Genomic DNA, 16,784 nt, shown 5'->3' on the forward strand with positions numbered 1-16,784 from the left:
GGGTGAAGGAGAAAAGTGCTCTCCTCTAGGGGCCTAGGGACACTTTGTCTTACTACCTTTCTGAAACTCATTTGTCTTTTTGTAGTATTTCTTCATTGTGTGATGTATTTCTTGCAACTTCTTTCCTTAGTACCCTTTTACTTTCTTTTCTGTCCTCTTCTGTCACACAGCCTCATCTCCTATACCTTTCCCTCCTACTGGTACCTCCTTTTTGTCCTGTGTGGGAAGTGATTCACCTCCTTCACCCACCAGTACCCAGCCTGATGTTTGGTCTAGCAAAGACCCCATAAAGGTCATGTTGTTGCCACCTTTCCTAAGTGACCAGGCACAGCATGTTAGTGTCCGGGAACCCTTCCACCTCTTCTGCCAAGCCACAGGTAAGTCGGAGGACCCCTGTATAAGCCAGCACTTTCTGCATTAAAGGTTTAGCTGTGTCTCCACGTACTGTATACATTTTATTTCTGTGATGTTTGCGGGGGGAAAAACAAGAGCACAGAGAGACGGTATCGGGATGCCAGCATGCTCTTAGCAAGAATAAGTCACTGCAAGTCCTGTACTGTATGGTGGAGGTTTTGATTCAGCAATCCACTTCAGTGTGTTAATAGTTGGTTTTATTAGGCTCACTTGCATGCTGAAGGAATTCAATGAATCAGGATTGCATATGGATGTGTAGCAGGTAGATATTTTAATTGTCAGTGTGTATGCAGTTTAAAAAAATACACTTTTATTGGATTTAAACTTAGCCTATTTTCTGGACCAGGTCAGTCAATCCTTTTTCCATCTTACTTCAAATGTTGAAGTACATACAGTAATAAAAGCTTCCATTTTTAACAGATACATTTTCTGATGTGTACAGGAGGAAAAAGCTGTTTTTTCCACAGCAATTCTGCTTTTTTTTCCAGCTTTTGTTTGGATTGTTAAAAAGTACAGTTTGTAATTGCTGGGTTAAACTAAGAATGATTTAATGGATTGAAACAGGTCTTCATATGTAACCTTATTCTTTAAAAGAACAATTTGTATAGACTGAATAATTTTTAAAAGTAGTATTGTTCAATATTGGCATCTCTGTTGGTGTTTGTGGAATCAGATCAAAATGCATGTTTTTGTTAGCATAGATCTTAACAAAGGCACTCTTCATGTTTCCATGGCTAAAAGGAACAGCAGAGAGATGAAGGTTCTCTCTTAGAATAGAATAATTTAGACTGGAATGCACTTTTTTTCACTTTTTTGTTCACTTTTGCAATAGGCAATTCAGAAACTTGGTTGTCCACCGTGAAAAAAAAAGTTACAATAGCACAAAAGATTTTAACAGTTTGATAGTTGTACTACAGACCTAGACTTTATTTTAGAACTACTTCTTTTTCATCCAGCGGTGCCCATCTTGGTATGATGCTGATGCTGCTTTTAAAAATTGTCAGTAATTGTATTTGCTTTGTTAGTGAACTTAAGGGAGGCACAGTGTCCCTAAAGTCAGTGTGTGCACTCCATTCCTCAGGAGGTATAGGGGTGAATAGTGGAAAAAGAAGAAAAACTCTCTCAACCTCCTGACATCCAAGGGATGCAGTAATGGCAACAATGGGGCCAAGGTGACCCAGCTATGGAAGCACTTCTAATGCCTCTCAAAGTTGGGAAGAACTGGTATTCGTATTATGGGAAGAGTTTTTGCTCCCTTTGGGAAGGAAGGCTATTGGCTGACACCTCACACTGTTCTCTTACCCGGAATTACGATTTCGGTCTCTTGATGTAATAAATGAACAAACCAGCAAATGCAAACCAGCACACTGAACTGGTGCAGATAATTGTGTCTTTCTGGGTCCTGCATATGAGGATATATTAATTCATCTTGGGTGGGGGGGTGGCTAAAAAATTGCTTTTGCAATGAAGGTCGCTGTTTGGATTTGTTCAAATTTGTTCAGTATCTGTCGATACTTCTTTATATTAACATAGCTTTAGTGGAACTTGATTTCTCTCACCTATCAGTTTAAGGTAAAACATGTTTGCAAGGACCAAAAGGGTTAAATGAGACTGGCAGAGTGTTAAATGTTGTGCCTGGTTGTCTGCAAAAAAGGATATGGCATCAGTAAATGTATCATGCAAATACATGGATTGCTACATCATCCAGTAAAAACCTCAAAGCTTATTTTTAATTAAGTTTCTAGCATAATTGTTATTTTATCAGAATTGCTGAATCTCTTCCTTTTTTTAATTGTAAGTATCTGTTTCAAGCTGTCTGGAAACTCCACAGGAGTTGGTGAGTTGTTTTGCTCATCTCTTACTCATCCTACGTGTTTTAACTTGAAACCTCGCCTAAGGATAAGACTTTACAACCTTGTAAATGGCTCATTTCCATAAGGTAAAATTAAGTGGATACAGCACAAACAGCACTTGTGGCAAACTGCTACATTTTTTCTGATAAATAATTTTTTTCAAGCACAGAATACCCCTGCCCTTTTGGAAAAGGGAGAAATAAATCTCCCTTCACAAATTTTCTCCCAGCTTGTCTCTCTCAACTCCTCCAAAGAGTTTCCCATTTCTCCAGAGACCTGTCTACTTTATGTGCATGAGCAAACGTTAGGTTTCCTGTGCACTTTCTGTTATAGAAATTTTCTCTCCCATTACAGAATTCTTAAAACTTTTAGAGGCAGTTCAGGCAAGCTTCAAATAAATTGAACAAAATACCACACCATCTGGTTCGGGAGATAGACAGTGAGTTGGTAACATACACACCTGCTAATTTCTCTGGTGTGCTCTGTTGAAATTAGGTATAGTAGGAACAGGTTTTTTTCTAGAGTTTGAGTTGTGCTTGAAGATGTTTTACTGGCACCTCCTCCCCCAGCTTTAGAGTCCATGTCCTTAACTTCATGGACAAAACTTAAAATATGTCAAGCATGCTGTGCAGCAGTTTAAATGCTTTTATAATCAGAAGTGCTGCAAAACTCTGTGCTTCACCTGCAGATTGAGTCTCTCTGTGTCCATGGTGTCAAGATGACTCCCTCCCTTAGTTCATGTGCAGCTGGAGATTTTACATATTGGGTTGTTTTCAGTCTTGGTAAAAAACCCCAGCAGCGTGAGCATGAAAGTTCTGTGGACTTGGAAATACATTTTCAAGGAGTTACTCTTTTGTGGAGATACCGATATGGGGATCTGATAACACCCACATACAATGCCTGTTCCCTGTGGTTATGCTATTTTAGAAGGCGTACAAGAAAGTTTCCTGTATCTGTGGAAGAAAAGATACATAAATTGCAAGAATCAGAATTGCAAGTGGTTCACTAGAGATTCCTGTTTGGTGAAGCCTGAAGTTGCACTGAAAGACGTGCAGAAGGGTAGGAAAATACAAAATAGAGCGCAGTGAAAGTACAAGATGTAGTGCACTGCACTTCAGGAGGACTGCTGCAGACCAAACCTCTTGACAAGGCACCTGCAGAGCAGGTGTGAAAGAGACCAGCCCTAGGCTTGTCCAGGTGCCTGAGGGCTGCCTGTGAGGGTGTCAGCACGTGCTGGTGCATGGCAGGTCTCTATCTGCAGACAGGCTCAAAAGCCCATATACCTTGCTGTGCCTGGTTTTTTTTTCCACCAGGAGGAGGAAGTCGCCTGTCAGAGACTGACTTACCCGTGGAGATGAGTAGTTCATTCTTGGGTGAGGTTTTTTTTGCATCATTTGCATGATCGCATCAGCCACAGTGCCCTGGGGTGGTCTGGTCTGGTGCAGAGCTCAGCCAGGAGAGGCATGGAGGTGTGCAGCATCCAGAGCAAAATGGGACCGCCTGGGAATGTTCTTTGTGCTGGACAAAATGACAGCATTTAAATTACAGCATTGTGAATATCTTATAATGGAATTTACTTGGGTTGTTACTTTCTGTTCTTAGAAGAACACAAATACCAAATAGTAATTTTTCATACACTTGTGTTTTGTAACCAGTTGAAGTTGGTAAGTGGCTCTTAATTATGGCAATGGACAGATACAACGTTGGTTTTTGAAATGTGATAATGGTTTAATTGTAAGCCTTGGAAGGAAAAGCTCTGCATCTTCCGGGACAAATTAATCCACTGCACAAATATTTCAAAACTTTATAAAATTTTCAGATTTTTATGCAGTATATTTTGATATTCACACAGTGATGCTTTCCTGAAGCAATGCCCATGACTATAATTTGTAGGCTTAATAAATGGTTGATTTACCTTCCTGTGGGAATGGCAAGTTTGCAACTTGTTAAATAATTTCGTATCCCACTTTATGAATTGCCTTCTCAATAGACCTGTGATGTTTTTATCACATGCTCTTTGACTTAACTGTATCCGAAGACAGTGAAATTATCTCATAGCTGTTAATTTGTCATTTTGTGGTTTTGTACCATTTTTTTTCAATTACTTCTGCACTGACTAAACACTGCTTAACAGCACCATGGCACTATAACATCTTTCCTGTGTGCAGATCTCTGACATGCCTCCTGTTTATTATTATTTGGGATGCATCTAGAAGACAAGTTGTAAAATTAAGATTGTTCCTTCAATATGTAACAGAAAAGGACTTGGAATTTTATAAAATGGAGTAAATATCACAGATCTACATAAAACTCACAGACATTAAAGATACCCTTGTTACTTTAGAGTGTTATATCTTAGGAGTGTAATTTTCTTACTATAATGCTGGCATTTCTTTTCTCAGACATGGGGCCTGCTGAGACCCTCATAGCTAAGTCTGCACGCAAAAATAACAGCATTTAACACTTGTGTTAAGTGCTGCAGTTACCTGAGCTCTGGTGGCTTCCTTCATAGTGACTTCTGTAATAAAACTGAAAATTAATTTTTATTAGGACTGTGATGTGGATGATGCATTCTTAAATTCCAGCATCAGCGGCAGATTTTGAAAGATTTCTGTAGAAATTACCTTTGCTGTGCAGTTTTATGTGTAAAGGCTGTGGTCAAGCTGCATGTGGAAAGATGTGCAACAAGAATGCCTTTTCAGGGTGTTGTTGTTATTGTTGTGTTTTTTGTTTTATTTGGTTGGTTGGTTTGGGATTTTTGGTTTTTTTTTTGTTTTAACTTTACATTAGTTTTCCAGTAAAGACTAGAGTAAGTTCAGTGTAAAAATAATGTAAGCATAAGGCAAATTAAAAAGCATCAGTTAAAAAAGGGGTGAGAGCAAGGAAAATAAGTTGAACCAAAAGTGTCTTATTTTTTCCTCAGAAGATTTTGTTAATTAATCGTTTCCCTACATTTCACAGTGTGCAGCTGACTGCACTCATACAGGTTTTTCCTGTGGAATGAATAATGAGGTGCAGTTGGGAAACGTGTGGCTTTTGGTAGTTTATAAATGATTAAAACATAAAGAAGCACCCTAAAATACCTTGGGAGATTCAGACCACTTAGGATTAGCGGCGGTAGCCTGCAGTAGTTACTGCTGTTGTAATGTGCGTAGATGGAGGCTGCAGGTGTGCTGCAGCATGTCCCATGCACATCAGTTGGTGTTTTGTACGCTCACCACAAAGTCCTACAGGCTGCAGCTCGTGTCAGCAGAGGGACTGGGGAAATGAAGACATTGCATGGTTTTCACAGCTTCCCACTGCTACCCTCACACCCTCAAAAGGGTGTGAGGCTAACAAATTCTGCTGAGGCCAAGGACAAGAGCTGGCACCTCTGTGCAGGAGCACCTCTGTGGAGCAGCAGCTTTGCTGTTCAGTTGTCTAGTTGAGCTTTTCAGTGTGCTTGGGGATTGGGTGCTGCATGGGCTGTCAGCAGAGACTAACTGCCTGCGTCACAAAGCAGGCAGTATTCTTCATTTGAATTCAATGTATGCAGTTTTGGGAGACTACGAGGGAAGAGAACCTGCATCAGCTTTTGTAGTGTGACTAGGTAACTTTAAAAGGAGAAGCTTGCTTTGAGGTCTTTGAGACCTGAATGTCTTTTGGGATTTCTTCTCTTGGGAGGGAGACAGATTCACTTATGTGTGTGTTTTCTTCTTTGTACCATTTGCTCACAAGACTTTACTTGCTCCCAGTTTAGCCTTTCTTTTTTTGCAATTCAGAATAAATATTTTAACTTTTTCTCTTGCTAATGTGGACCTCTTGATTCAGTAATGCCTCAGTTTGAAGCAGTACACTGGTAATAACTGCTATACCCTGGCCATGATTGAGCAGCTTTATTTCCCAGCCCTGCCTAGTGAAGTGTGATGGATTTGGACTGGTATTGGAATTTGGACCATAGCCACGATTTTACACCATTCTCAGAACATCTTGTTACCCCCTGGCAGCCAGGATTGCAACCTCACTACTGTACACTTGTGTTTCTGCCCCATGAGAGCTGCAGCCTGTAGACTTGTAATTAACATCTATTGGTGTGGTGGCTGATAAACTGGGTACTAATTTAGACCAAAGCATCCTTTTTTAACTATTTCAGCAGAAACTGCTACCAGAATTGTCTCAGCATGTTGTGTGCATTGTCCCCAGAGTGGAGATGCAAATCTCGTTTCCATCTCTTCTACGTGACAAACAAAGCAAATGCAGTAGTTTATTTCTCTGGAGAACAGGAGTGATTTGTGGAGAGTATGTTATTCCTTAAAATATGTTCTCCAATTCTCTTCACTTTATCTTAAAATCTAATGTAGTAGCCTTGTTAGCGGATAGAATGGCCAAAAATAATTGGGCAAACACAAAGTGCTAGGGGAAGTTTAGGCTGGACATCAGGAAAAAGTTCTTCACAGAAGGAGTGAGTGGGCATTGGAATGGGCTGCCCAGGGAGGTGGTGGAGTCACCATCCCTAGAAGTGTTTAAGGAAAAACTGGATGTGGTACTTAGTGCTATGCTCTAGTTCATAAGGTGGTGTTAAGTTATAGGTTGGACTTGAGGATCTCAAAGGTCTTTCCCAGCCTAGTTAATTCTGTAATACTGTGAAAGTGAAACCTAATTTTTTATTTTTTTTTTTAATTTTTTAAATTTTTTTTTGGTGACAGTCCCAGGTTCTATCTTACTAGTGCTTCATAGTTTTGGGGTTTTTTTTCCACAGACAATTATTTAGGTTCTAATTGCAAAACTTTTTTCTGGACACACTCAAAGAGCATCTGAATAAATGCATGAAGAGTTACCAAGTGCATTTTTATCTAATGGGCCAGTCAGCCATTTTCCCAACCAGCTTTTAAATTCCACTCAGAGAAGACAGATGCCATGTCCTGCTTGCACCTACATGTGCTATGCATCACCTCTAGTGACGGGTTGCTGCTTCCACCTCTTAACGTGGTTCACATTTTGCAGGAAGCACATCCTGCTTTTCATCTGCCATAATAGGGCTGCATCAGCTTGTGGTGTTGATGATACACAAAGGGAATGGGTAATTTAATGAAGCACCAGGTGTCTGAAGGACGTAATTTCTTCAGTATGAAATACTTGTTACTGGAAGTAATATTTGGCATTTCAGAGAGGTCTGTTTTCTTGGCTCTTTAAGGGGACGTTTTTCCACTGCTGTCAAGCTTATCTTCTAGAATGACTTACCCTAGTTCAACAATCAAACACCACCCAACAAAACTACAAAAAAATGCACCCCAGTTGTAGGTGGTACAGGCTATGTAACTTGCACATTGTTTGGAAAACTGCAAAAAAAAATTCCCCACTTTTTCAGTCAGCTATCCTCTGATGGCTTTATTTCATACAGGTTAATTGTTGTGGTATCTTATCAGCAGCAATGACTCAGACTACTACAACTCAAGCAACTGTGACCAGCCCTAAACCTTTCATTCCCATCCTGAGTAGTGCTGGTGGTAATGTTTCATATTAATGATTGACTAACCTCTTCCTGGGCGAACTTTGATGTCTGATTTTTAAAAAAAACCTTCCTGAATCCAGTTTATAGTGCCTTTTTAAAACTTAATCCCTGCTCCAGATGAGCTTCCTGTATGATCTTGGTTTTCAGAAATCTGGGATGTTTGCTTCAGTAGCATTCAGCAAAGCCACAAGCTTGATAACAAGCACTAAATCCAGATGTTGTTCTTAATCTGATGCATGTGGTGAGCTTTGAAAGAGGTTTTGGTGTGTATTGGGTTCACAAGGGAGGTTTTTTTCATAAACCTGAACTTCCCATCCCTGTGTATAGCCTCCGGTAGCAGTTCCTTGTCTAGATTATAGGAATATCTGTAAAAGACACTTTGTTACCCTGGTAGAATTTCTCTCTGGTACACCTGTTGGTATCTACACTGGATTTCGATTTGCTATCAATTTGCAGAAATTATTAGCTGGGGTGTAGGTTTTCTGATGGCTCCTGCTTTTGTACCAACTCCCCTGTCTTGGAAGTGTTGCTGTGAATATAGGGAAGCCTTAGTCAAATGCTCCCCTTCAAGCTCTGGGTTAGAAATGAGGAGGGAGACCCTGTGCTGGACCACCACCAGTGGCAGCACTGCTCAGCTTTTACAGTGTAGCTTCAATGGGCTGCTTTTGAAATGTCCCCACAGCTCTCTGCACATGGCAGCGTTTGGCACAAGGAGCCATCTTGGCCAATGTTCCCTTTTGCTCCCTCTGCTTTATGTCACTGAGCTCTGCTTATAATCCATAATCTACTCCTTTTAAATTAGTGTCTCCACACCCTCTTGAAAACCATTTGTCTATTAGGCTGTGATGTGTATATGGCAAATGCTTCATCTGGTCCAGCTTAGCAGGGTGCATCCCCATGCTACTCTAAATCTGTAGGTGTATACTTCAGTTCTTCATTTATTTTAAATATTTATCTATACCGTTTTATTTACTTCTTTCAAGGTCAAATTTACATCAATAACCCAGTGAATGCAGTCAGACTGTAGGTAGAAAATTACAAAAATTGCACTGGTTTGAGTTTCTGTGCTAACAATGGTAGTTGAATTTTTTTTGTCTCATGGAAAATACTGAGAAAAAGTCACCTGAGTATTAAATATGTGGTTTCTGTAACCCAGCCTGATTTGACATAGGTTAGAGAATCCATTCTGCTGGCAAAAGCTACCTGGGCCATTACTACTGTGGGCATTACTACGTGGGCATTATAATTTCATCCAAATTACTGAAAGCAGAGAAAATGAAATCTGTGTGGGAAAGAAGCAAACACTTCCACAGACAGTGGGAATTTTGAAGGCCTTACACGGAGAAAAGGGTAGTTCCAGATAATGCCCCAAAGTTTCTTGTATTTTTGTTTGATAACTGTTAATTCCCCTTCTAAAATCATCAAGGTGGTGAAGTTGATTTTATTTAGTCATGTAATTAATGTAGTTTATTGAAGCAATGTTTTTGAAGTTAACTATTTGAAATGCATTTCATGGCTGCTTAGACATAGTTACTTAAGTACCTAGCCTGGTGTGCTATTTAATTCTCTGCTTGATTATTATGTTTTAATAAAATTATTTCTTTAAAATCTTTCAAGCATTCCTAACATGGATGGCAAAGTAAGTAGATCAGGTCAGAAACTTTTATTTAAAAGGTTGCACTAGATATGGAATTCATCTGTATTATTGTGACAGTAAAAAAAAATCAGAGTGTGTTTCTGGGTTTTTTTTATCTTCAAAAACTCTTTCTCTATTACATCTGAATCTGAATTTCTCACCATAGAGTTGTAAAAAAATTGCATTCAACAAATGTGATTCAAAATTTTTGCAGATAAAACTGTTTCACAGTGTACTTTTTTTCCTATTGATCCATCCTGAAAATCAAATCACATCAGAGAAGGTAATTGCCTGAAAACTGGAAACAAGCTGCACTGCAACAGGATCAGGAAAACCCTGAGTACTGCTTGCACCTAGATTTTGCTGTCAGTGTAAGTGGGGATGAGTGTGTATCTCTGGGGATTTCCAGTGCTTCTGACTGCACAAAAACAATGGAAGGGCAAAATTGCCTAGTTGCACTTCGTAAGGGACCAATCTGAACCAACACAGCTTTCAAAATTTCATATATAAGGAAATTGCTGCATTTTAATCTCCTGGTGAAATGTGGATGTAAGCTGAAATTTTGGCAGATTTCCAGCACAATTGGGATCTTCAACACTGGAAGACAGAGCAGGTTCTCTGAGTACATCTGAAGTTTAGGGCAGTGTCCTGCACTAAACATGCCATTTCCTTGCATGGCTCTAAAATGGCACTTAGGGATTTTGATTTTTTTTGCTGTGCTTGCACTTACTATTCCTCCCATTTGTCCAAATTCCAACTTCAGCTTTTTGTTACTGAAGTAATTTGCCCCTGTTTCCAGACTTCCCATGACCTCAGTGACATGTAACCTATCTGCTGTTAACTTGAATGATTACAATCATCCATAAATCACCTTTAAAAAAAATAAATAAATAAAAAAGTGCTAGACCAGCTGTTTTCAATCCAGTGTGTGCTTGCTCTTTCTGCTTTGTTAGAGCTGCTGTCAGCCCTTCAGACTGTGCCACTTCCCTCAGAGAAACTCTGCAATGCTTTAACTAGATCATGTCCTCTGTCATTCACCCTTACCCTTACTGCTAATTTATGTGCCCATATTTGTGGGAGATTTGGAAATAAAACTTAGGAGTTAAGAATTTAATATGATACACAATGTAAAAATGCCTATGTACAAATTTGTGGTATGTACACAATTGTAAAAACTAGTTGTTTTTTTTTTTCTACATGACTATCTAAAACTTAATGATAGAATTGTATTTTTCTAGGGAAAAAATGCCACATCAACTTGCAATATGAAGTGCTCACAGTAAAAGCTGTAGCAGGTTCTGTCAAGACATATTTGCAACAACAGTTCATTTTCTTTTTACCTCCAATTTCTCTTCACATCTTCTCTTGCTAAGGCGAGTCTGGATCCTAGGCCCAGAGGGAGAAATAGTCATGTTTTAAACATCAGAATTACAAAGTTCTTAGCTTGGCCCAGATGTCTGTATTTTAAATGGAAAGGCTCTGATGCTGCCAAGTGCACTTCAGCCAACCTTGCTAGCTAGTTTTCTGGGAACAGCTGTTCTGTCCTCCAGGCTACTGTCAATCTCTGATTTATTCAAATGTTGCCCTTGCAGGTTAAGACAAATAATAGTAACAAGGCTAAAAAAATTAGGTTGCTCTTTGTTGCTGATCCAAGCTTCTTTCAAGTTCACTCTTGCTTAAGTGCCTGCTGTGACTACTGGTTCTGTGCTTTTTCCAGTTCTACCTCTTTCATTACTAGTTCCAGCATCTTTGGTGCACTGAGTTCTTGACCTTTTCCCCTCCTGGCCTTTTTTTCAGCTTCTGCAAGGCACGTCTGAGGTGGTTTCAGCTTTGTACCAGGACCTCTTTTGGGCAGTAGTAGGCAATGTGTCCTAGTGCTACAGGAATTCGCACAGGCAGATGGTGCTGGTGTTCATCACTGGCTCTTACTGTGTGTGCCAAGCCCCCTGTTGTAAGAATCCTCAACACAGAATTCCTCAATACAAAACCACAACTTTGGCTTGAACCTAAATTTCCAGTGCTAGCTCCTCTTTATCCCAGGCTTTTTGTACCCAGAATTTCAGCTGAAGAAACCTAGGAAACATTTCAATCAACCATTTATGTTTTTAAGCCTTATCTTGACATGATGGGGTTTCTTTTCTTTTCAGACTCATCTTCTGTTTTCTTACAGAATAACCTGACATTTTTACAGGTCCAGATAACTCCTACTTTGTCTGGAAGAAGAACGGACAAAAGATGAAGGCATGCATCACAGAGCAATCTCACATGCTCCTTGATGGCAGAGTGCATGTTCTTAGCTGGGTGAAAGATTCACTGTCAGAAAACACAGAATACAGATGTTCGTTCATCTCAAAAGTTGGGAATACGACATCTGAAGTGCTGATCACAGTGGAAGATAAAGGTAGGCTTATTTCAGATGAATGCTGCTGACCCTGATATGAGTAAAGCTCTACAATATCCACCCATAAAATGTGCATATCTAAAGATGGTAACCTGAGTCTGTCAAGGAAGGCTCAATGCTGCTTTTTTCAATGACAGGGAAAAGCCATGGGAGTTATGTCATCACTCCAGTTACTTTGAAGTCCATCTCAGAAGCAGAATTAAGAGCATCTCAACCAAACCAATCTAAATGTAAAACAGAGGGGCTCTCGCTGTGCTCTAAAAATGAGACTTGCTAGCAAAAGAGAAATAGAAAATACATCACCATCAGTCTTACATTCTGCAAAAAAAACCTGACAAATACACCAAGCTGCAGTAACATAGCCCTTCTTAAATTATCAATATAAGGAAGTACAAGGAACTCGTGAATTAAATTGTGCCATCTACAGATGGCTGAAGGATCAGCCCCAGCCAGCGTGGGCTTAGGAGAGGTAGGTCGTGTTTGGCCAACCTGATCTCCTTTTATGACCAGGTGACCCACCTGGTGGATGCAGGAAGGGCTGTGGATGTTGTCTGTTTGGACTTCAGCAAGGCCTTTGACACTGTCTCCCACAGCACACTCCTGGAACAGCTGGCAGCCCTCGGCTTGGGCAGGAGCACTCTGTGCTGGCTTCAGAACTGGCTGGATGGCCGGGCCCAGAGAGTGGTGGTGAACGGTGCTGCATCCAGCTGGGGGCGGGGCACCAGTGGTGTCCCGCAGGGGTCTGTGCTGGGGTCTGTACTCTTTAATTAAAATCATCATTAATTATCATTGAGGATCTGAACGAGGGGATTGAGTCCACCATCGGTAAATTTGCAGGTGATACCAAGTTGTGAGGGAGTGTTAAATCTGCTGGAGGGCTCTGCAAAGCGCATGGACAGGCTGGATTGATGGACCACATCCAGCAGTATGAGGTTCAACAAGACCAAGTGCTGGGTCTTGGACCAAGTCCAAGTGTTGTGGCCGCACTTTGTCCGCAACAACCCCTTACCACGCTACAGGCTGGGGTAAGAGTGGCTGGACAGTGGCCAGGAAGAAAGGGATGTGGGGGTACAGGTGACAATGGGTGAACATGAGCCAGCTCTGCCCAGGTGGCCAAGGCCAATGGCATCCTGGCCTCTATCAGCAACAGTGTGGCCAGCAGGAGCAGGGCAGTGATGCTACCTGGTATTCAGCACTGGTGAGGCCTCACCTTGAGTTTTGTGTCCAGTTCTGGGCCCCTCACTTTAGGAAATTGATGGTGTGTGAGGCTGAGATGCTGGAGCATGTTCAGAGAAGGGCAACAAGGCTGATGAAGGGTCTGGAGCACAAGTCCTGTAAGGAGAGGCTGTTTGAGCAGTGGGTGTTTAGCCTGGAGAAAAGGAGGATGAGGGGAGACCTTATCACACTTTGCAACCACCTGACAGGAGGGCGTAGCCAGGTGAGGGTTGGCCTCTTTCCCAGGACAAGAGGACACAGGCTTAAGCTGTGGTAGAGGAGGTTTAGGCTGAACTAATTAGGTGGAATTTCTACACAGAAAGGATAATTAAACATTAGAATGGGCTGCCCAGGGAAGTGGTGGAGTCACTCTCCCTGGAGGTGTTTAAAGACTGACTGGTTGTAGAGCTGGGTGCTCCAGTTGACAAGGTAGTATTGGATCATAGGTTAGATTTAATGATCTCAGAGGTCCTTTCCTGATTGATTCTGTGATCCTATGATTATTAAAAAACAAGGAATACCAGCTGGACATGTCCATCGTATCACTGGTACATCATGTTAACTGGTCCTCTCCAAAATGTCAACTCCTTCTCCCCAGGCTTGTTATTTACCTGGAGCATTCCTGTGCTTGTTAGATGGATTTGAACTATTCATTTGCAGGTCCTGCCTTCTAGATCTCAAATCACAGATAATGGTACTAAACCTGTTTCCTCTCGAGGCTATTAAGTTTGCTGCACAGTGTAAGAGATAGAACCATTTTACCAGAACTTACTGACAAATAACGTGAAAGGATGTACAGCAACATGAAAGGATGTACAGCAAAATGAAGGACAAGACGTGGGTTCTTTCTAGTCCCCTTCCTGCAGGACAGGCAGTCCTGAGTCTGATCACGTACTGACTTCTGCCATTACATGCTTATGTAATCATCCCATTCCATTCTCAGATAATGCTGGTCAGGATGCATGGACCAAAGAATTTGATAGCTGGAGAAGTGCCATCAGTGAACATGACAAAATGATGCAAAACTGGAGGAAAACATGGGTAAGACTTTTATAAACTGTCTCTTGCAGTTCTGCAACTGCATGTATTTGTATAACAAAATGATGGGTGTTCATGTCCGTGTCATCATTCTTGACCCCCTCAGCAGTAAAGTCTGTTCTATGTATGCCATTCATTGCAGATATGTCAGCTTGTTCCTTCCATCTACTAACCAAGTGCTCATCAGTCAGTAGTTCTCTTCCTGCCCAAAACAGTAAGTCTGTGTATAGTGAATAGAGTAGATCATCACATCTCTAGACTAGCTAGATTGCAGAGACTACTGGACTTCATAAATGGTACTGTTCATGAAAGCTGACTTTTTTTTTTTTAAAAAAAAAAGAAAAAAAGAAGTCCATACTCATTTATTAATACTTTTCTCCAACAGTTAGAACAAAGATCACTTTTGAAAACCTTAGATATTATACACTTGTTGCCTGTGGAACAGTTAGTATAGGCAACCTTAAGCCCCATTTTTATTTTCAGGGTGGTATTAACACATCATTCTGCAATTTTTCTTCAGGAGACCTGCAACAAGAGAAACGGCCTCTGAAAAGGAGAAATGTATGCAAGTTAGGAGTATCTGTTAATATTACAGCATTTGGAGATGTCTTTGCAAGCGTTAGTGCTGATATTAAAACTGATATTCAGGAGAATCACCTCAAGCATGAAGTAGAAGGGGATATTCTTACTGCACCAAAGAATAACTAAGCTGAGTTACATGGTAAAAGAGAGGCCACCCATCCCATGCTGCAACTATCTCTGGTTTTCTGATGTCAGCTATTTCAGCTTAATAAAGGAAAAAAGTAGTCTCAGCAAGACTTGTGCTGTTCAAAGAACATGATGTTTTCTGTTTTGAGTTTATTAAGCCAACCAGATAATTTTGGACTTGAGGATCTTGGCATCACATTTATTTAAAGGCATTTCAACTTGTACACTTTCTTTTACTATGTTTACCCTTATGTTGCCAGTGTTTTGAAGAGCATTCCTTTCTAGTGTCAGCAAGCTCATTTGTTGAAACATATTTCCTTTGGTAATTGTGCTGGGTTTGAGTTAATTTTCTTCACAGTGGCTGGTATGAATTTGTGCTGAACACAGAGCTGATAATGGAGAGATGTTTTTGCTATTGCTGAGCAAGGCTCACACAGAGCCAAGGCCTTTTGCACTGCCACAATGGCAAGGAATTTGGGGGTGCATGGGAGGTTGGGAGGAGACACAGCCAGGACAGGTGACCCCAACTGACCCAAGGGATATTCCAGACCACATGGCATCATGCACAGGATATAAAGGCAGGGGGATATGTATGGAGTGATGTAATTTGTTTTCCCAAGAAACGATTGCGTGTGATGGGGCCCTGCACTCCTGGAGATGGCTGAACACCTGCCTGCCCATGGGAAGCACTGAATTAATTGTTTTGCTTTGCTTGTGTGCATTGCTTTTGCTTTTCCTATTCAACTGTCATCTCAACCCATGGGTTTTCTGGCTTTTACCCTACCAATCTGCTCCCACTGTGAGAGGCTGATTGGCACTTGGTTGCTGGCTGGGCTTAAACCATGACAGTAATAAAGTTTATATACCAAGTAAAGAAGTTCTGACTAATGCTTAAAGTATGCAAGAATACTCTTTAAATTTTGCAAATTCTTCTATATTTGAGATAATGTACCTTAAAAATTCTATGCTGAATGAATTCAAAGACCATTCCTTATGATGATCAAGAGCAGACTGAAAATGTGAGGATCTACACTATCCACAGTAAAAGTGTTCTACTGCATTACTGCCCAGAGTTTTGTCTTTCTGCATCTAAGAAACAGAAGTCTGAGGTATAAATTAAATTTCCTCTATTATCTGCTCAATGGATTTCAACAATCTGGAAGCAAGTAAGATGCTCCCTAAAATAATCAATCAGCCCAGGCAGAGATCTGCTTTGAGCAGTATCAGAAAGCTTCATTCTCATCCCTAAGTTCTCTCCCAACTGCTAAGATGTAAATTAGTGTTTCATACATTAAAGAAAGCAGTCTCTCCATGCTAAGACTTGAACAATCCTTTTTTTTTCAGTATCAGACCACCCTGTCACACACGCAGGGTCAAAATTAACTTTTTCCCTACTCTTCTTAACCATTTTCTCAGTTTTTCATACAGGCATCTTATTAATGCTGACGCAGACTTCTGACACTACCAGAGGTATTTTTTTTCACATTTGTTCTCATCTTTTTGTTCTCAAGACAACTGTAAACAGACTTTCCTTGAATTGTCTCTCCTCCATTTGTTAACCAATTTGGAGTACACTTAGGTTTAGTTCTGTGGAGATGAGTGGGAATATAAAGACAGGGGTTAGGGTTAGCATAGCTAAACTTTGCTTTGTTTCTGCAGGAAATTACTGTGAGTAATAAAAAGTTGCCAAATTTTTGGTTTATTTCAGCTTTCTGTGGCGGGGTGGTGGAAGGAGATAAAGAAAAATCTGTGTGTACCAGCCTTAGTAACCATGGCTGGGACACCTTACAGTAATTTTTTTTTTATACTCTACAAGAACTGGAAATAAGTTCCTAAGATTGTGAATAACGTTTCTGAAGTTTTATGCTTTTCTACAGTAAGATGAAATAGAAAACATGGTCAAAACCAAACTTCCTTACCAACTGGTCCTCATTCTGTGCAATGACTGGGTGTAGCAGTTCCAGAATTTTATATCCAAATTAATTTAATTTTGTATCCAAGTGGCACAGGTGCAAATGAATAAATCAC

General features: G+C 40.6%; 1 protein-coding gene across 3 annotated transcripts in view; it reads left to right on the forward strand.

Moving 5' to 3' along the window:
* SEMA4D (semaphorin 4D) overlaps nucleotides 1-16,553 on the forward strand; it is a 100,397-nt gene extending 83,844 nt beyond the window's left edge. For 2 of the 3 annotated variants that reach the window (XM_058864582.1, XM_058864583.1), the window contains 4 exons: nucleotides 171-377; nucleotides 11,586-11,795; nucleotides 13,954-14,051; nucleotides 14,569-16,553. In XM_058864582.1, coding sequence (XP_058720565.1) covers nucleotides 171-377; nucleotides 11,586-11,795; nucleotides 13,954-14,051; nucleotides 14,569-14,598 — 545 coding nt within the window. In that variant the 3' untranslated portion in view covers nucleotides 14,599-16,553. The remainder of the gene's footprint in view (nucleotides 1-170; nucleotides 378-11,585; nucleotides 11,796-13,953; nucleotides 14,052-14,568) is intronic. The other variant, XM_058864584.1, reaches the window with a different exon arrangement.
* The last annotated feature ends 231 nt before the right edge of the window (nucleotides 16,554-16,784 follow it).

This window comes from Poecile atricapillus, chromosome Z (genome assembly GCF_030490865.1).
Source record: "Poecile atricapillus isolate bPoeAtr1 chromosome Z, bPoeAtr1.hap1, whole genome shotgun sequence".
Taxonomy (NCBI): domain Eukaryota; kingdom Metazoa; phylum Chordata; class Aves; order Passeriformes; family Paridae; genus Poecile; species Poecile atricapillus.